The following is a 20,715-nucleotide window of genomic DNA, read 5'->3' as shown; positions in this document are numbered from 1 at the left end:
AGGTTTAATGTTGCGGTGCAGTGCCGGATGGCACTGGTGTACTCACTCTGACACAAGACACCGGAGTCGCTGGTAAACCAAACTGAGTAATGAACGGGGCCCGCAGCCGGCTGCAGCTTTTCCCAGATTAGGTTAGTAATGTCCGCCCTTCTCCTGCACCTCTGGGTGTGAATCTTGACTCCTGTGCCTAGGCACCGGTAGTCCGCTCCCCGGCGTGTATCTGTCGTAAGAGCCCGTTTGCCCGCAGACGCTGGCCCTTTGGATCTCTGGCCCTTGGGGGTGGCACTTATCCGGAATGGTTGGGCTGTTGCCTTCAATCAGGACTTAAATGAAAGACCGGAATCAGTTAATTTGACTATGGTGGTGGCTTCTAGCCTAGTTCGGGGTCTGAGTACCCTGCCTGGTGCTCCGGTATCCAGTTGGCTCCCCGATTCGGTTCCGGTCCCGGTCCTTTACGGTTCCACTGGTCGTCTTCCCGGTCTCCTGCAGGCGGCCACTACCGTCTGCCTCCTTGCCAATGATGACTGGGCTCCAACCCAGCCACCGGAGTTGTCTTTAGCAGGCCTGAACACAGGTCTGCTTCTGGACACAACCTCCCTCCTTCACGGTCACATCCACTCTCTCCACTCACTTGAACTTGACTACTAGGTTCCCACCTCCAGGCCTGTGAACTCCTCGGTGGGTGGAGCCACCAACCGCCTGGCTCCACCCCCCTGGTGTGGATATCAAACCTGGAGGGTGGTGACAAGGCTTTTAGTTTGACTGCTTACCTAACTGGGAAGGGGGTGGGGGGGTGTAGTGGTGTTGTCTACCTGGGACGACCTGGATAGTCCAGGGCGTCACACTTCTTCCATTTGCTACAGTGTCAGTTTGGAGTCCAGGGTTGGAGCATTGTCTAGGAAGGATACAGTTGTAGCCAAACCCTCATCTGGGAGTATTTAGGTCTGTACATCCCTTGAATAACTTTGTAAATACTTCTTTTGTTGGCACTTTCCTCCATTCACATCCATTCCAGTGATTTCTGGAGTGAAGTTTCTTCCCGGGAACCTCTGGTGATGGGATCTGGATTCGGCAGCAGCGTTGTTCACTACTCCTGGGAATACATTATGTATATATTTACTTGCACTGTGATGCCAGGGTAGGGCCAGGACCTGTCATCAGGAAGACTGATGCCCCGAGCCGTCCTGGCAGGACAGGTCAATGGACACTTCATCCTGAGAATTCGTAATTAATCCAAGGACGTGTTAAGAGCAACGTAAAAGTTTTCATACCAGAGTTCCTGACAAGTTTATTTATAAGTCTCCCGATCCCGGCCGAAGGCATGAAATTAATAGTGTCCAAAATCCTAAATTGTATAATACTCTTCTGGTTGGTACCATCAAGGGGTCGCAACAGCAGCTCGTATAATTATAGGATGATGGCGGCCGGTACTGGTATTTGGCACCATTGGTAGCATAGTGTGGTGGACATAGTTGTGAGATCCTTGTGGCCGACACTGTAATTGGGCACTGTGAACAGGACCAGGTCATTGCAGGGACATAAGGGAGATCTACCTATCTTGATCCAACCCTTCAATGTGGTTAGTGCTGTTATATGAGCACTAACTGTCCTGGGGCAATATGGCTTTGTACGGGATTTGCTGTAGTCAGTCTGTGACACCACCCACGGTGTGTGTGGTGAAGTATGGCACCACCGCTGCTGCTGTGGGACACCCGGGGCGATGGGATGGCAGCTGGTTGTTAACCCCTCCATGAGTAGGGATGGTTGCTCCGGGACCCGGTGACTTTGTGCAGGGGACGGTGATGGCAGGGGCAGGTGCGCCCGGTCAGACAAGGGAGTCTCAGCTTACTCACGGTTAAAGAAATCAGACAAGTCCAGTGGTTAACCAAGGTGCTGGTGGCTGGCCGCCGCGGCCGGGTGTACTCTGGTCCCCCACCCGGGCTGGTGGTCTGTCAATTTCCTCTGCACTGTGTTGTAATGTGGTGGACTTTCCGGTGTGGAATGCGGGAGTCCGCTCCCGGTACTATTGGGAGCCGTGCCCGCTGACTCTGACCCGTGGGATCTACCGGGCCCTGGCGGATGCCCTATCTTGCTCTGTGTGGTTGTCTGCTTTTGGGACTTTAATTGGGACAGGATCTATAAACCTGCCCTCAATTGGTTAATAAGCTAGGCCGTTGGCTCCGGTCCTGGCTTCAGGGTCCAAGTACCCCCTCTGTGCACGGTTTCCGAGTCGGTTCTCCGGTGTCGGTACCGGCGAGCTCCAACCCTGCCCCCGTCCACCTCGGATCTCCGGCTGCCGTTTTCCAGTCTCCTGCTAGACACGGACCACCGTCTGCCACCTAGCCAATGCACCAGGGCTCCAACCCCGGCGCCTCTGCTCTCGAGCTTCACCTCCTCCACTCCCTTCAACTTGAGCTCTAAACTGGAACTACTGCATTTTTCACCCCAGGCCCTCCAGACCCCTAGGTGGGCGTTCTCCATCCGCCTGATCCCGCCCACTGGTGTGCCTGTTCTTCCCTGGGGGGGTGACTAGGGTTTCAGGTCGGCTCTGTGTAACCCTGTGAGGGAAGGTGTTGTGCGGGGGCCTAATCTGTGTGACTACCTGGTTTTGCCAGGGCGTCACAGGTTGATATGTAGATTTGAAGACCATCATAGCTGCTGGCGCCAGCGAAGCCCTTCACAGGTAAAGACATGCCAGTGAGGCCCTTCGTGGCTGGTGGTGCGCCGATAAGGGTCGTCATGACTGGTGGTGCTCCAGTGATGCCTGTGATGGCTGGTGGCGCTTCGGCAAGGCCCCTCGGGACTTGTGGCACTCCGGCGAGGCCCTTCATAGCTGGTTAAGCATATCATGGCTGGTGGGGCTCCATAGAGGCTCATTGTGGCTGGGTGGGCTCCAAAGAGGCTCCTTGTGGCTGGCGGGGCTCCGAAAAGCCTCGTTGTGGCTGGTGGGGCTCCCAAGAGGCTCGTTGTGGCTGGTGGGGCTCCCAAGAGCCTCGTCGTGGCTGGTGGGGCTCCCAAGAGGCTCGTCGTGGCTGGTGGGGCTCCCAAGAGGCTCGTCGTGGCTGGTGGGGCTCCCAAGAGGCTCGTCGTGGCTGGTGGGGCTCCCAAGAGGCTCGTCGTGGCTGGTGGGGCTCCCAAGAGGCTCGTCGTGGCTGGTGGGGCTCCCAAGAGGCTCGTCGTGGCTGGTGGGGCTCCCAAGAGGCTCGTCGTGGCTGGTGGGGCTCCCAAGAGGCTCGTCGTGGCTGGTGGGGCTCCCAAGAGGCTCGTCGTGGCTGGTGGGGCTCCCAAGAGGTTCGTCGTGGCTGGTGCGGCTCCCAAGAGGCTCATTGTGACTGTTGGGGATCTAAAGAGGCTCACTGTAGCTGATGGAACTCTGTTGAGGCATGTTGTGGTTGGTGGTGGTCTGTTGAGGCCTGTCGTGGCTGGTGGTGCTTCGGCAAAGTCTGTCGTGGCTGGAAGCAGGACCTGTGGAGATCAGTCATCCATGCTTTGGGTGGCTCTGGGAACCTACAATGGTCATACGACAATCTTTCCCTTGGCATCTCATACACCCTCCCTCTTTTGCTTACATACATTTGCAGGAACCTCATGTCTACTTTTGCCCGCTGGTTGGGAAGATGTCACATTGTTTTCCCTGGCCACACTCTGCTGTACCAGCTCGTTTCAGGTCACCACTGATTTTCTGCTTGTGTCTGACAATTAGTGACTGTGAATTTTAGGTTTCCTCCCCTTTCGATGCCGTCCAGCTGTAAGTGCAGCTTGGGAAGATTATGTGCGCTTTGCGCGCTGGCATGGTGGGTACAGCGTGTGACATGCCAGCTAGGACATGATCCCGGCTGATTACATGTCACCTCTGATCAAATAGTTCCCTTGTTGTTTCGGAAACACCCCCCCCCCCAAATTTTATGCCTATCTATACAGTAGATACGAAAACCTTCTTCAGCTGGTTATATCTCACCACCATGGGGCTGCGAAATAACACGGGGAATATTCGAGGAGGAGGAGGAGGGGGACTTAAATTCTAGCTCTATGTATTGGATGTAGCAATCCGAAAACTCAATATTGACCATTAAACAAACCTTGCCATTTGACTTGGGATAAGAATCCAAACCAGACCCTGCCGCTAGTCAGACATCAGTATGTGGCCATGCCCATGGTTTGCCTCTCGCCCGTATTCCCGGTCAGCTGGCACCGTAAGCAGAGGGCACCCGGCCAGGAATAACTTTGACTTGGGCTGACATCACGGGCCAGCTGCACATCCTATAGCCGGTCTCTGGGAAATAAACAGGTCACTTCACATCCCCTGTGAGAGCAAAATGTCTTCGCCATTAACCCTAGAAGTGACTGAGCAGCTCCTGTTAACCCTTTATTTTACCCAATATTGTTGCCAAACTGCACCACAAAACCAGCTTATGTATGGGGTAGGTGCAATGTTGTAGTTAAAGACCCACGTAATGCTAGGTCAGCTTGTCACCCGCACACAGCAGCTCTCCATCCTGGCTCATAGATGGGGGTCCTGATTGCGGGGAAGTCATTCAATATTGCCCAATGCCCATGGGCATAACTTGCCATTGGAAAGTAGGTATTAAAATCCACGCTGCCGTGGATAAAGCACCAGAGACCAATCCAAGTGTGTGATTTATTCAACGGGTTTCGGAGTGGAAACTCCTTCTTTAGGATGATCACCTGAAGAGGTTTCCACTCCAAAACGTTTTCAAGATAATCTCCTGAAAAGGTTTCCTGTCCGAAACATCTTCAGGATGTTTATCTGAAGAAGTTTCCACTTCAAAATGTATCTACGATGTTCACCTGAAGAAGTTTCCTTTCCAAAACGTCTTCAAGATAAACTTCCAGTCCGAAACTTCTTCAAAGTTGTATACTAATAGAAGTTTCCACTCCAAAATGTCATAAGGATGAACACCTGAAGAAGTCTCCACTCCGAAACGCATTGAACAATTCACACACCTGGTTTTGTTTTTGGCCCATGATACATGGTAGTGCTGATGTTAACTCCTACTATCCATCGGCAGCTATTTCGATCCCTCAGGGGTTGCAGCAGCCATGTTCACGCTCAAGTGTTTTTGTCTAACACAACCCGATCAGGTGAGGAATTCCGATTTTTGGGCTACCACCTTAACTGTTGTCTCTCCCCTTCATTTAGCAGGTGGGTAATATGAAACTTGTGGGTCCCCATGCAAGATCTTAAAAGGGGCCCACAATTATTGCAGGTTTTTCATAGTAATGGTGTTTTCCTATGCACCAAAGGGACTTTTTGGGCTCCGGAGCCAGGTGTGACTCCAACCCCTGCACTCATTAGTTACGCCAATGCCATAATTCAACCTAAGGGTATATTGGTAAATGGTAATTCTTGCATAATGAGAAGAGATACAATTCCAATATTATTTCGGTATCCATTGCCCCAATAACTTTCAAAATCTTGGCCACGTGATGATCCCATGGGGGGGGGGGGGGGATGCGTGACTCGTTACTTGAGAGAGAGAGAGGTTAGAACGATCCGTGCGTCCAGGACAGATTGATATCCCTTGGAAAGGAACATTGAAAGTCTTTATTGATCAACAGCAAGCAGAGATCCTACCAATGGCACAATCTGACAGTTATACAATTTTCGACTAGACTTTCTTTGTGGTGAAAAACAAGTCTGTGCAGCATAGAGAGGCAGTATACTATATAACAGATATACATTCATTTTACAGGAAAATGAGTTAAAAGTAATGTAGTTCAGCAGCGGAGTTATTACCCGTTATGGATAATGCTGGTTTTATAACCCAGTCTCCAACATTTGGGCTCCACACAATATCCATTGTTCGGAGCTTCAGCCTTGCATTACAGGCCTGTAAACCCTGCCAGCACGGCCGTACTCATACTGTGAGTCAAATCAACGCCTCGTAAGTATAGTCTATCAATTACAGTCCGCCGTGTGCTCCACCGCTACGTGAAGCCTTAATTAAAGGGTATTCTCCGCGGGCCGCATGTAGGTCGCCTGTGTTGTGGCAGCTCAGGTTTATATATATTCATTCAGTCGCTTGTGCCATTTCTAATGGATTTGAAGCCCAGGAGATAGGTTGTTTTTTTTTTACATTGGGAACTGGTCTGCAGGAGGTATGGGTATGGCACTGGGACAGGTGGTTTATTTGAAAGGATTTAAAGGGATTGTCCATATGCTCTTAAAACTTTTAAAATAAATACAAAATAAATACCTTCTTTATGATCTAGAACTTAATTTCTTATACAGAGGTCTAAATCTCCTGTATAGGCATAAAAGGAAAGCTTAGTATGCTGACTACCTGCAGCCACCACTAGAGGGAGTGTGAATGAATCAGTACAGTTTGCTCTGGAGCTCCCTCTAGTGGTGACTACAGCATCTTTCAATTTTGTTTATGCAGAGAATTTAGAGCTTTATAGCTTTGATAGCGAACAAATTAACCCTCAGATTCCTGTACCTTTTTGTATTAAAATATATATTTAAGGTCAGACATTCACTTTAAGACATCCAGTGACCTCTAAGATGATGCCCAAAAATGTTGCCGTTTTTCAGCTCTTTGGCAGCCGGCTCAGGGGATTTTAGCAGCTCTGTTTTTTTGTAAATGGATATGTCTCGGCGTGTAAGTAAATCTCTTCCGCGTTCCTCGTTTCGCCTGAAGTAAAAGTTTGTCTGTCTGCAGTTGTTATATGTAGTAAGGTAAGTGTGGAAATGACAGATCACTTGTACAGTGGAAATACCGGAGTTATTGCTACATGCTGCTTGGAAAGCTGGGTGACCAGCAATATGGTGGACAGCCTTTACAGAAAGTCACTGATTTCCATATACAAGCTCCATATACGTTATTACATTGATTTTGGACCTGATGAGACGGTTGTACTTACAGATCGCTCACATCTGCATATAAAAAAAAAAATCTGTCCAGTTTTCATCCAGAAAAGTTGCATCCGTCAAATCAGATTGGTATTCCATATGTCATACGGGTGCTATACGACTGTTCATATTTTTTCTCGCCTTGCCATCGGGGTTTTTTGGGGTTTTTTTTTTAAACTATTCTATAATAATGTACAGTATTCTGCTATGAAATGGTAATGTATCTGATCTGTAAAAACCTGACACCACGAAGATGGTCCACGTGACATCCGTTTTTTCTCTCTTGCACCCATTGAATTGCATTGGCTAGTCTCGGCTGTTTTATACTCAGCATGATGAATACAGATGAGGAAAAAATCGCGCATTGCACTTACTGGATTTCTACCCAAATGTGAATGAGCCCGTCCTATGATTATCCATGACAGGATGGCTGTATAATCCATCAAAGTTTGGCCTTAATCTCCGCCCACCTAGCTTAATTGACAGCTCCTATATCCCTCCTCCCTGCTGCTGAATCTCCACTCATTTAACCTGATTGACAGCTCCTCTGTATCTCTCCTCCCTGCTGCTGAATCTCTGCCTACCTATCCTGATTGACAGCTCCTCACTATCCCTCCTCCCTGCTGCTGAGTCTCTTCACATTTAACCTGATAGCTCCTCAGTATCCCTCCTCGCTGCTGCTTAGTCTCTTCACATCTAACCTGATAGCTCCTCACTATCCCTCCTCCCTGCTGCTGAGTCTCTTCACATCTAACCTGATAGCTCCTCACTATCCCTCCTCGCTGCTGCTTAGTCTCTTCACATCTAACCTGATAGCTCCTCACTATCCCTCCTCCCTGCTGCTGAGTCTCTTCACATCTAACCTGATAGCTCCTCACTATCCCTCCTCCCTGCTGCTGAGTCTCTTCACATCTAACCTGATAGTTCCTCACTATCCCTCCTCCCTGCTGCTGAGTCTCTTCACATCTAACCTGATAGCTCCTCACTATCCCTCCTCCCTGCTGCTGAGTCTCTTCACATCTAACCTGATAGCTCCTCACTATCCCTCCTCCCTGCTGCTGAGTCTCTTCACATCTAACCTGATAGCTCCTCACTATCCCTCCTCCCTGCTGCTGAGTCTCTTCACATCTAACCTGATAGCTCCTCAGTATCCCTCCTCGCTGCTGCTGAATCTCTTCACATCTAACCTGATAGTTCCTCAGTATCCCTCCTCGCTGCTGCTGAATCTCTGCCCATCTATCCTGATTGACCACTCGTATGGTACTGTAGCTCAGCACTATTGGCTTCAATGGAGCTGAGCTACAATACCAAGCACAGCAGAGCTGACACCATAGATTCTATTCCTTGGATGGCGGCTGGAACAAAGTGTTTGATACTTTTTGCAACCCCTTTTTTTTTTTCACACATTGATAAATACTGAATTCGAAGTATTGATTCCTATAGGCCTGATTGGATTCTACATATTGTGAAATTTTAACTCCACAGTTTGCGTTGAGTGTCACTCTCTTTTTAAAGGGGAAATGCAGTTGAGATGAGTTTTATACTTAACTGGCTGTACTACCCGGCTTCGCCCGGGTTAATAACTGTTAACAAAATAGAATGTATTAACATTCCCGGGATAGAATGTATAAATAGAATGTATTAACGCCCGGGATAGTAACTGTCTGTTTCTCTCCCATTCTCTGTCTCCCCCCTCTGTATGTATCTGTCTCTCTCTCTGTCTCTTTCCCTGTGTCTGTCTCTTTCCCTGTGTCTGTCTCTTTCCCTGTGTCTGTCTCTTTCCCTGTGTCTGTCTCTTTCCCTGTGTCTGTCTCTTTCCCTGTGTCTGTCTGTTTCCCTGTGTCTGTCTGTTTCCCTGTGTCTGTCTGTTTCCCTGTGTCTGTCTGTTTCCCTGTGTCTGTCTGTTTCCCTGTGTCTGTCTGTTTCCCTGTGTCTGTCTCTTTCCCTGTGTCTGTCTCTTTCCCTGTGTCTGTCTCTTTCCCTGTGTCTGTCTCTTTCCCTGTGTCTGTCTCTTTCCCTGTGTCTGTCTCTTTCCCTGGCTGCATTGTGACATGCCAGCATTCCATATAAGGGCGTGGCTGTGCATTCTTCTGAAGTTCTGGCTGCACTGTGGCTCCCAGCTCCATTTGCTTTAATGTAGGCAGGTTTTTTGGCGAATAACTGTAAAGCGTGGGGTTAAAATTTCCCCTTAAAACATAGCCTATGACGCTCTCGGGGTCCAGACGTGTGAGTGTACAAAATTTTGTGGCTGTAGCTGCGACTGCAGATACCAATCCCGGACACACACACACATACACACACATACACACACATACACACACATACACACACATACACACACATACACACACATACACACACATACACACACATACACACACATACACACACATACACACACATACACATACACATACACATACACATACACATACACACACATACACACACACACACACATATATACACACACACATACACATACACATACACATACACACATACACATACACACATACACATACACACATACACATACACATACACATACACACACATACACACACATACACACACATACACACACATACACACACATACACACATACACACATACACACACACACACACACACACACACACACACACATATACACACACACATATACACACACACATATATATACACACACACACACATATATACACACACACACATACACATACATACACACATACATATACACATACATTCAGCTTTATATATTAGATTGATAACTGGTTGTGTCCTTGCATAGTTGGGTGGTGCCTGCAGTGACTGGTTTGTGTCAGACTGTGGAGGGACCTGCCCTCAGGTTTTGTACATTTCCAGGAGGAATAACAGAGGGACGGCTCGGTGCAGAGTATGCTCCAGAATTGTTATATTATGCAGATTTTTATGTTGTGTTTTTTTTGTCTCGTTTGCCGGGGTTTAAGCTTTGTCTTTTTCTTCTCTTACAGACGAGGGATGACTTTTTGGGGCAGGTTGACGTACCTCTGAACCACTTACCGGTAAGATGTTCAGCTTTCCATTGTCCTATTATGTAATGATTTCTGGTGAATCCTCGGGGACGGACTTTGCCCGGGTCTGAAGATGTGATGTTTGCTCTCGTCCAGCGTTACATTGGGGTGAGGTGATGTCATCTAACCCGGAGGTTACATATTTGTTATCAGTGATACGACTGTTTTACTCCTTTTAATGACCCCATCAGACTGAGTGGGGGTCTATTACTCCACAGCAATGGTAGGAAATGAAAAATGTACCTGCGCCTTTATCAGGTCGCTCCTATCTGCAGAAGGTCTATAAAGGTCTATATTATTTGGGTTCCTATGGCTATAATATTTGTCAATGCTTAGTATTAGGCTACTTTCACACTTGCGTTCAGCGCAGTCCGTCACTATGGAGAATAGCGCAGTCCATTAACGCACTGCGCTATTCTCCATAGACTTGTATGGACGACGCACTGTAACGCAAGTGTCAGCGTTGCATCCGCTGGACGACGCATCGTTATTTTGACGCTGCGTCGGTTGGAAGAAACGCAGCATGTAATGTTTTTTGAGCAGCACAATCCGTAGGATTTCACTGCGCATGCTTTTTTTTTTTTTAAATCACAAACTTTTTATTTTGTCTCTCGGTGGCCGAACGTTCAGCTGAGCCTCCGGCCGCCAGCATGTGAGAGCTCTCAGCTGAGCGCCCGGCCGCTGGCATGTGAGCGCTTTCAGCTGAGCGCCCGGCCGCCGGCATGTGAGAGCTCTCAGCTGAGCGCCTGGCCGCCGGCATGTGAGAGCTCTCAGCTGAGCGCCTGGCCGCCGGCATGTGAGAGCTCTCAGCTGAGCGCCTGGCCGCCGGCATGTGAGAGCTCTCAGCTGAGCGCCTGGCCGCTGGCATGTGAGAGCTCTCAGCTGAGCGCCTGGCCGCTGGCATGTGAGAGCTCTCAGCTGAGCGCCTGGCCGCTGGCATGTGAGAGCTCTCAGCTGAGCGCCCGCCGGCATGTGAGATCTCTCAGCTGAGCACCCGGCAGCTGGCTTTTGAGAGCGCTCAGCTGGGCGCCCGGCCGCCGGCATGTGAGAGCTCTCAGCTGAGCGCCTGGCCGCTGGCATGTGAGAGCTCTCAGCTGAGCGCCCGCCCGCCGGCATGTGAGAGCTCTCAGCTGAGCGCCCGCCCGCCGGCATGTGAGAGCTCTCAGCTGAGCGCCCGCCCGCCGGCATGTGAGAGCTCTCAGCTGATCGTTCACAATAGTCTACTGCCGGTAACACTGTAAAGAAGAAGAAGAAAAAAAAATAGCTTTCCTTTGTTTTGTACGATCCATTGCATCCGTCACACAACACAATGCAACGGATGCCGTTCAACACAAGTGTGAAACTAGCCTTAGAACCAACCGGCAGTGGTACAGCATCATATACGTTGTCATGGCCGTTCTCAGGTGCTGCACATCGGCTTAAAGTGAATGGGAGCTGAAGTGCAGTTCCCGAGAAGGCCAGTACATATTGTACAGCGCTGTGGTGGTCTAGTTCTGTACACACTGCAGTTCCAGTGCTGTGTGACCTGCGTCGGTGGGGAGTGCTGAAGATTGGACCCCACCAATCTGATATTGATGATCGAAGTCCTTAGAAGCCCCTTTTAATGGTACATTCCAAATTGGATCTTTAGTAGACATGGGTGAACCCGCCGATGTTCAGGTTCGGTGGTACCGGTCGGTTTTTAAAAGTTTGGGTCGGGACCGGACTTTACCTGGACGCCAAACTCCATATAGGTCTAAGGGACCCAAACATAAGTGCTATCAAATGGCCTTAGTAAGAGCTAGGGGGCTGCAAAAGGAAGCGAAATGGGGATTAAAGAGGACAATTATACTTAAGGCCACGTCTCACTAAGCGACATCGCTAGCGACATCGCAGCTGAGTCACGTTTTTGTGACGCAACAGCGATGTCGCTGTGTGTGACATCCAGCAACGACCTGGCCCCTGCTGTGAGGTCGTTGCTGAGTGTCCTGGACCATTTTTTGGTCGTTGCTCTCCCGCTGTGAAGCACACATCGCTGTGTGTGACAGCGAGAGAGCAACGATCTGAATGTGCAGGGAGTCTGCTTCTGCGGACGCTGCTAACCAAGGTAAATATCAGGTAACCAAGCAAAGCCCTCTGCTTGGTTACCCGATATTTACCTTGGTTACCAGCGTCCGCAGCTTCTAGAAGCCGGCTCCCTGCACACGTAGCCAAGGTACACATCAGGTAACTATAAGCAAAGCGCTTTGCTTAGTAACCCAATGTGTACCATGGTTACGAAGCACAGCGTCGTTACACGGGTCGCTGGTGGCTGAGCGCTGTGGAGATCTGCCTGTTTGACAGCTCACCAGCGACCATATAGCAACACTCCAGCGATCCCTGCCAGGTCAGATCGCTGATGGGATTACTGGAGAGTCGCTTAGAGTGACGGTACCTTTACTCAGGTTCCCTGCTGCTGTCACTGTTTCCATGTCCGCTCATTAAATCTCATGAATATTCGCTGCTTTCCCCGCCTTCCTACTGTGACAGTGTCTGTAATTAATTGCAGACTACAGGCGTCTGTGATTGGGAAAAAATGGCGTGCAGTCCCGCTTATTTTGACACCCAGTGCAGATAAAGCAGACAACTGGAGGCTGCAGTCCTCAGCTGTGTGCTTTATATTGGTTGTGTATCAAAATACAAGGGACCCCATTCGGCTTTTTTTTTTCTTTCTTTTTTTCATTAAAAAAATCATTTAAAAAAACGGCAAGCGGCTCCTCCAATTTTGACAAGCAGCCAATGGGGGCTGGTATTCTCAGGCTGGGGAGGCCCATGGTTATTGGGCCCTCCCTAATCCTGGCTCTTACCTTCTTCATCCTGACTGCATTGCTGTGGTAGAAATCGAAGTAATGTAACGGGGTTTGTAAAAAATAAAAAAAAAAAATCCCAGCTGTAATCAAGCCTGAGGTTAGTAATGAGGATTTATCTTAAAAAGAAATAAACAAAAAACACAGAAAAACATCCTTATGTTAAAAAAAAAAATTCCTTTGACTATTTTTTAACCCCGAAAACACTCCTGCAGGTCAGACATAATCCACACTTTAACATCTCACAACGATCCCGGCTCTGCTACATCCTGAGGTGTCAGTGCACAGTCACATTAGAAAACTCGACAAACCACTGCGGCATTCGGGACACACTGACAGAGTTGCAGCTGTGAGAGGGTGATATCGGTGAGTTCAGCTAAGGTCACAGCTGGCGGTTCACATGGTACCCCTGCTGTGACCTCATTGACCCCAAATCTGGTAATCTGGCATTGAATTCACTGGTCCTGGATTACCAGATTGACTTCAATGGTGCAGATTTTCTGATTAATTGGCACCATTGAAGTCAATAATCCAGTAACCCAGCAATGTGCATATGTTTTTGATTTTTTTTTTGGTGCATTTTTCTGCCAGTAATTTCAGATTTGGTGCAGAAATGTCTACAAACAAATACTCAATGTGCGCATTTAGCCTAATCTAGTAATCCGGCATTGATTTCAGTGACTTCACCTGAAGTCACAGCTGGGGTTCCCACAGTACCCCAGCTGTGACCTCAGGTGAACTCACCTAAGGTGAACACATTCCGGTAATCCGGCATGGAGTTCAATGCTACCGGATTACCTAATTATTCACTTTAATAGTGCTGATTAATCAGATAATCCGGACCATTGAAATCAATAATCTTGTAATCCAGTACCATTGAACTCCATGCCAGATTAGCGGATTTGAGTTCAATAACTTCAACTCTGGTGAGTTCACCTGAGGTCACATCTGCTGTACCGTGGAAAATGCCAGCGGTCACTTCAGGGGAACTCTGATGTCATTGCTTTCACAGATGTGGCTGTGTCACAGACGCTGCAGTGCTTGGTCGCTTTTCTAATGTGACTGTGCACTGCAACCTCAGGATGTAGCAGACCTGGGATGGTCATAGTGTGGATTACGTTAGACCTGCAGGAGTGTTTTGTAGGTTAATAATCTGAAGAAAGAGGGTGTTTTTTTTTTTTTTAAACAAAAAATGCTTGTGCTTTTCTTTTTACTTCCACTATGGGGGGGGCTCCCTATTACTAACCTCTGGCTTAACGACAGGTGTGATTTTATTTATTTTTTGACAAATCACAGCTGTCATTAACCCCTTATATTACCCCTATTGCCACTACACCAGGCCAATCTGGATGAGCAGGGTAAAACAGGATTGGCACATGTAATGGATGCATCAATTCTAGGGCAGCTGTTGGCTGCTATTTTTAGGTTGAGGAGAGCCCAATAACAATGAGTCTCCTCAGCCTGAGAACAATCCCCAGCTATATGTTGTATCTTGGCTGGGTATCAAAATTGGGGAGGACTGCACGTTTATTTATTATTTTATTTTTTTTTGTGTTTTTTCGGGTTCGCTTATCGCTGATCTTTAGCACAAACATTGAAAATCACATATTCATGTAAATGTCACTTCTTATGCAATTTAGATCCTTACGAGTGATGAGTGGGTACTACCATGCTCGGTACTGGTAACGAGCAATTGGACACTCAGACGGGATCGACTCGTGTACAGAGTATAATGTGACTCTATGGGAAACTTGAGTGTTTTCCTGGAAGATGCTCGTGTTCCCCATTGACTTACATTATACTCTGTACACAAGTCGAGCCCATTGAGCATCTGACTGCTCATTACTAGTACCGAGGACCCAAGCATCGTAGTGCTCGCCTAGCACTAATCTTTACACATGGAGGTTTGTACTGGTATATAGTATAGACTGCCCTCTATCGAGGCAGTGCCCCAACTAGCTCGCCTTGTTCACTTTGGGCAATGTCGTTCCAAACAGATCCTCCCAAAGATGAGCTGACTGAGAATGGACGGCCCAATACCAGATACTTAAAGGTTTAAAGGTCATGGGCCTTAATGCAAATTGTGCCATTTGGGATCCCTCAGGCTCCAGGAACAGTTAACCAGTGGAGATCAAATGTAAATCAGGCTGGACGTGTAGGTATCACATGGACGGGTTTCTTCACTCTCCACTACTCCCCTGCCCTGCGCCACTTTTCTCCTCCTGATTGACAGCTCTGGCCTCAGATATGTCATCACTGTGGCAGCATTTGCCCACACGACAATGTGCTGTATGAGCGTCAGATTCCAGCCGACCTCATGGATCCTATAAGGGTACTTTCACACTTGTGTTCAGCGCAGTCCGCCACTATGGAGAATAGCGCAGTCCATTAACGCACTGCGCTATTCTCCATAGACTTGTATGGACGACGCACTGTAACGTCCACTGGACGAAGCAGCGTCGTTATTTTGACGCTGCGTCGGGCGGAAGGAACGCAGCATGTAACGTTTTTTAGAGCGGCAGAAACCTTTATTTTTCACTGCGCATGCTTTTTTTTTTTTTTTTTTTTTTTTTTTTTTATTATTTTATCACAGAAACATTATTTTTTTTTTCGGTGGCCGAACGCTCAGCTGAGCGCCCGGCCGCCGGCATGTGAGAGCTCTCAGCTGAGCGCCCGGCCGCCGGCATGTGAGAGCTCTCAGCTGAGAGCCCGGCCGCCGGCATGTGAGAGCTCTCAGCTGAGAGCCCGGCCGCCGGCATGTGAGAGCTCTCGGCTGAGCGCCCGGCCGCCGGCATGTGAGAGCTCTCGGCTGAGCGCCCGGCCGCCGGCATGTGAGAGCTCTCGGCTGAGCGCCCGGCCGCCGGCATGTGAGAGCTCTCGGCTGAGCGCCCGGCCGCCGGCATGTGAGAGCTCGCAGCCGGGTGATCAGCTGATCGTTCACAATAGTCTGCTGCCGGTAAAACTGTAAAGAAGAAAAAAATAAAAAAAAGAATTAAAGTTTTCCGTTTTTTTGTACGATTTGTTGCATCCGTTGTGCCATTGTATGCAACACATCCGTTGCATCCGTCGCACAACGCAATGCAACGGATGCCGTTCAACGAAAGTGGGAAACTAGCCTAACTGAACATTTGAAGTCTGTCGCCCCACTCTGTGTGATTGTTTTTTGGCAAAAAATTTCCAGGATCAAGTCCCTTTATGGGATCTAAAAAGAAAATAATTAAAAGCTAAAGAGAAAAAAAAAAAAAATTGAAAAAATGCATAATATAATTTGTTTCATCTTCCTTTTAACCAGTTAACTATTCTGCACGAGGGAAGTGTAAGCGCTGCAGCCGATCAGCAGGCACGTATCTGCCACTTGACCTGCAGCATTTACTTGTGTTTTCAAATGCTTCTATGAGGGAAGTGTGACCGCTGCAGCCCATCAGCAGGTGGTTATCAGACACGTGAGCCGCTGATCGTCTGCAGCGTTAACATGAAATTAGAACCCCTTTAAGTGACCCTATTCCATCTACTGCCTCATCATACTTTTTCAACTTTTACACTTTGCAAATGAGTTGCCTGATTTGTTGTTGTTTTGCTTCTGTGTATTCCTGAGGGGTCACGCATACTTTTTAGCACTTAGGTTTTTATCGTGAGCTTTTCCAGCACCCGCAGTGAAATGATGCATTCCTGAGCCAAAGCCAGTGTTAAAAATTAACCTTCTCGTTATCAGACAGAAGATCCAACAATGGAGAGGCCGTACACATTCAAAGACTTTCTCCTTAGACCAAGAAGGTGAGCGCTCGCCTCATGGACCCGGTTTGTATGTCCCAGTCCGCACATCTGTTACGTGTATATTTCATCTTCAGTTTGCACTTGTTCACACTTGTCTGTTAGGAAGTGCCGTCAGTTTTCTCATTTCAGTCCGCACATCAGACATCTCTCCTCTCTCCCCTTTATATTGAATATTACAGCCACAAGTCCCGGGTGAAAGGCTTCCTGAGGCTAAAGATGGCGTATTTGCCAAAGAACGGAGCCCAAGAGGAGGAAACCAGTGAGCAGAGGGAAGAAGCGGAGGTAAAGACAAAGCATTTTGTAGCTATCCCCTCTGCCGTTCTCATTGGTGGGGGGGGGGTCCTACCTCTAATTTTGGATGCAGCGCTTCATTGGTTTATTTGACGTTACTGATGGATGGATTGGCCAGCATTTATCATCTCTCAGGTTCCCTTTGTTTGACGATCTGCAAGCCGATATACATGATTAGCGTCTTTTAAGCACCTTCAGTAGTTATCAGTAATGATGGGCGGACTCGCAGATACCCAGGATTGGCGGGTCCAACCAGGTTAAAACAAAAAAAAAAAACAAAAACATTTTTGGCTCTGAATTAATCCTGGTCAGACACCGGTCCCCATATAAGTTTATGGGAACCCGAATCAGGCCTTAAAAATGGTGGTAGAAGGGATAAGAGGATTAGTGCATGCGTGCTATACTTACTGCATGGCTGTAACGCTGCTTCCAGGCCAGTGACTCTACTTCCGGGACCCATTATTATCTTCATACATGTGCACTGGTTCCTCCACTCACCGCAGTCCCCGCTTCTCTGGTTTTAGTCAGACAGCGCTCCCACCCTGTGTGACAGTGGCACTGTGCATGTGTCTAGATTGATATAAATGAATAAAAAAATTTGCTGGGGGTCCCCCCATATTATGATACCCACCACAGATAAAACATATGCTACAGGCTGCAGCCCCCAGCCGTGCACTAGTAATTAAATGAATTTTTAAAAACTGGTGCGTGGTGTCTTCTCCCCCTCCCCCACATTCACACCTCCACTCCCCCACCCCTCCACTCCCTCACCTCAGTTTTGATACCCAGCTATGATAAAGCTGACAGCTGGGAACTGGTATTTTCAAGCTGGGGAGGGCCATGCTTATTGGACCCCCCCCCGGCCTAAAAATAGCAGCCTGCAGCCACCCAGGATTATCGCATCCATTAGATGTGACAATCTTGGAACTTTACCTAGCTCATCCCGATTCTGATAAGTATAAAGCGCTTACTTTATACCTGTTTTCTTAGATTTTTTTTTTTTTTTTACCTGGTTGGCCGGACCTGGATCATTACTCAAAGAACGCCAGTGCTCGGGTTCTTTTGAACCCGCGCGGATTCAGACTTATAGGAGTACCCGGATTCTATATCAGTAATTTTTTCCAACAATCCCCCTCCCCCTTCATTCAATTGATTTGGCGGAACTGGAAATATGGACCGGTCAGACGACTCCGCAAGTGACTGATCTCACAGGAAAATAAAGGAACGGGGAATGTTGTTGACATTCAACAGCTGGATCTTTCTCTTCCTTCATGACCGCCAATGGGGACAGTCAGGACATTAGTCGGCCAGAATCGGCAGATCCGTTGGTCGCGATCTGAGTGCGGACAGTGAGGTGCGGAGTGACCCCCCCCGATCTCCTGACCTCTCCAGCCTCATAGACCTATATTCCAGGAGTGGTCATCAATTTACAGGATGATCGGCGCTGCGTGAAAACCTTCTAATGACACAACAAACAATTATTTGGGGGGTGTTTACTTTTTCGGTATTAATAGTGAGAGCTCCAGGCAAATTTTAATCCAAATTTATATCTTACTAATTGCACAAACCTATATTACAAGTCAGACTGGAAACTAAGAGGTGGAAATGGATGAGTGATTACCTATGAGTCGTTCTCCTTTTATCCATTTGTTGAAAAAAAAAAAAAAAAAAATATTCAGCTTTTTTCTAGTTAAAGCTGATTTTGAGTGACAACCAACATGAGTGAATGAGGTTGTCATGGGGCGAAAATGCGAATTTATTCAGTGATCTAATAATAGAGGACAAGCAACCTGCGGACAACACTCCCTGCGTCTCCTGATGTAGGTAGAGTACTCCCCCGGTGACGTAAAGGGAAAATCCACCATTCAGATGGGGTTTTTTGGGAATGGGTTAGCCATTTTAACCTGATAAAAGCATAATCTAGGTCAAGAGAGCAGGATTCCAGGGCTGGGTCACTTACTAGGCTGTGTTGTAGTTTAATGATAATCTCTTGCTTGATAAAACATTGATTACATTGAGAGGACTAGGTCTCATGAGTACAGCAGTCCTGCTAAGCTGTGTAACTCCGCCCCCACCACTGATTGGCTGATTGCTGACAATGTACACATGAAGCTGCCAATCAGGGATGGGGGAAAGGTTATACAGAGGACTAGGTCTCACAAGCAGAGCAGTCCAGCTAAACTGTAACTCCACCGCCAACACTGGCATATTGCTGACAGTGTACACAGGAAGCGGCCTCTCGGATGGGGGAGGGGTTATATATGGAGGGCTAGGTCTCATGTGCAGAGCAGTCCAGTTAATCTTTAACTCCGCCTCAAACACTAGTTGATTACTGACAGTGTACATGTGGAACCCCTGAGGCTTCAGCCGCCACAGAGTACTGCATGTCCTTTAAGGTGCAGTACTTATTCCGGGTAAGAAGTTAACTACTGGTGTTTTCTAGCTTACACACCACAATGAGTCAGCAGTTACACAATACACTTAGATGGTTTCCCGCCAGTCTGGGCTGCAGGTGGGCACCATAGCAACGGGTTTTCCCCAGCACTGGTGACTCATCAGGAAGGTGGGGGCTGCCTGGGGAAGTGAGCAAACACAGTTTGACTTCAGAAGAGTTTTACTAAAGAACTGTCTGGGACACAGGAAAGAGAACAGCTTGAGACAGAGAAGAGCAAGGCCTCTGGGGGGATGCTGAAGGCTCCCCTCAGAGGGGCTGACCGGGTACCAAGGAGACAGTGAAGCAGGAGACGACCGGGCGGAGCTGTGAGACGGGAGCAACACTGTGTAGCCGGAGGGTGATCCCCAACAGCCCCTTTGGGACCGGAGCCACACAGGGTGCACAGCTCTAGGGTAGAACATACTTCACTTTGGACTACCAGAATCTTCAGGAAAGGGGGATTTCACATCCCATTGCCCACCACCAAAAGTCCCGGGGCACCAGCAGCATATAGAGAAAGGAGCCACGGTCGGGTCCATAACAAGTTTTGCGCTATCTGCATATGGGACAAAAACTAGAGCCAAGGACACTGGGGTCCCCAAGTAGCTTCACGCCACGGAGATCGTTACTACAGAGCGCAATGGAGGAAGGTCTCACATGCTTCACAACACCAGTGGTGACCTCTGATTCATGCGGAATCTGTTGGGGTCCATCACAGCAATGACCGGTACTCTGAGGGTGCAGCCCACGAACTGTGGTAAAAGACCTGGAATCACACCGCTCACTCGGCCTCTTATTGCCGGTGCCATGCAGCGCTTCGGCGCCAACGGCCCTTCCCCCGTCACCACCATCCTCCCTGGGGCTCGCTCCACCTGTGGGGAGCTGGACTATCTGAGCTGCGTTGCCATCAGCCCCGGAGGAGAGCGACATCTCACAGCGGCGGCTAATCCCTGGCCGCGCACCACGGGTGGCGCTGCAAAGGAAACCCCCATCCCCTATTCCCCGTCACCTTGCACCCTCTCTTATGTAGCCAACGGGGCCACGAAGCCGGGTAAGGCTATTCACGCAAACCCCAAATACCACTGGCCCGGTGACGGGTGAGCCGTGCAGGTCCTGTGGGGCGCTACATACACAAGAAGCTGCCTCTCAAGGATGGGGGAGGGGTTATACACGGATGGACATCTTGGCTCTGCTACAGCTATATCAGAGAAAACAGGGATTAAGTCGGAAAGATTCGGCGACAGGGCAGATAAGTAGAACAATTTATTATTTTTAGCCATTTCCATGGCAATTAAGGCAACTCTGTCATCAAATCTCCTCTAAATGAGCAAATCTTTCAACCCCTCTGTACCAAACATATCATAATCTGGAAGCAAGGTTGACCAAAAATGGACCCTTGCAATTTTTCTATCCAGAAGAGTTCTAATTTTGGGTGAAATTTCTTTTTTAATTGTAAT

General features: G+C 48.4%; 1 protein-coding gene across 18 annotated transcripts in view; it reads left to right on the top strand.

Annotated features, from left to right (window-relative positions):
- NEDD4L (NEDD4 like E3 ubiquitin protein ligase) overlaps positions 1–20,715 on the top strand; it is a 444,386-nt gene that overhangs the window by 306,840 nt on the left and 116,831 nt on the right. For all 18 annotated transcript variants that reach the window (XR_012727517.1, XM_075328051.1, XM_075328060.1 and 15 more), the window contains 3 exons: positions 9,875–9,925; positions 16,472–16,533; positions 16,713–16,815. Coding sequence is in view for 17 of the 18 variants with exons in the window: in XM_075328051.1 (XP_075184166.1) it covers positions 9,875–9,925; positions 16,472–16,533; positions 16,713–16,815 (216 nt within the window). In the remaining variant the exon portion in view is untranslated. The remainder of the gene's footprint in view (positions 1–9,874; positions 9,926–16,471; positions 16,534–16,712; positions 16,816–20,715) is intronic.

Source organism: Anomaloglossus baeobatrachus, chromosome 1, assembly GCF_048569485.1.
Source record: "Anomaloglossus baeobatrachus isolate aAnoBae1 chromosome 1, aAnoBae1.hap1, whole genome shotgun sequence".
NCBI classification, from domain to species: domain Eukaryota; kingdom Metazoa; phylum Chordata; class Amphibia; order Anura; family Aromobatidae; genus Anomaloglossus; species Anomaloglossus baeobatrachus.
This window is presented reverse-complemented; position numbering and strand designations above follow the sequence as displayed.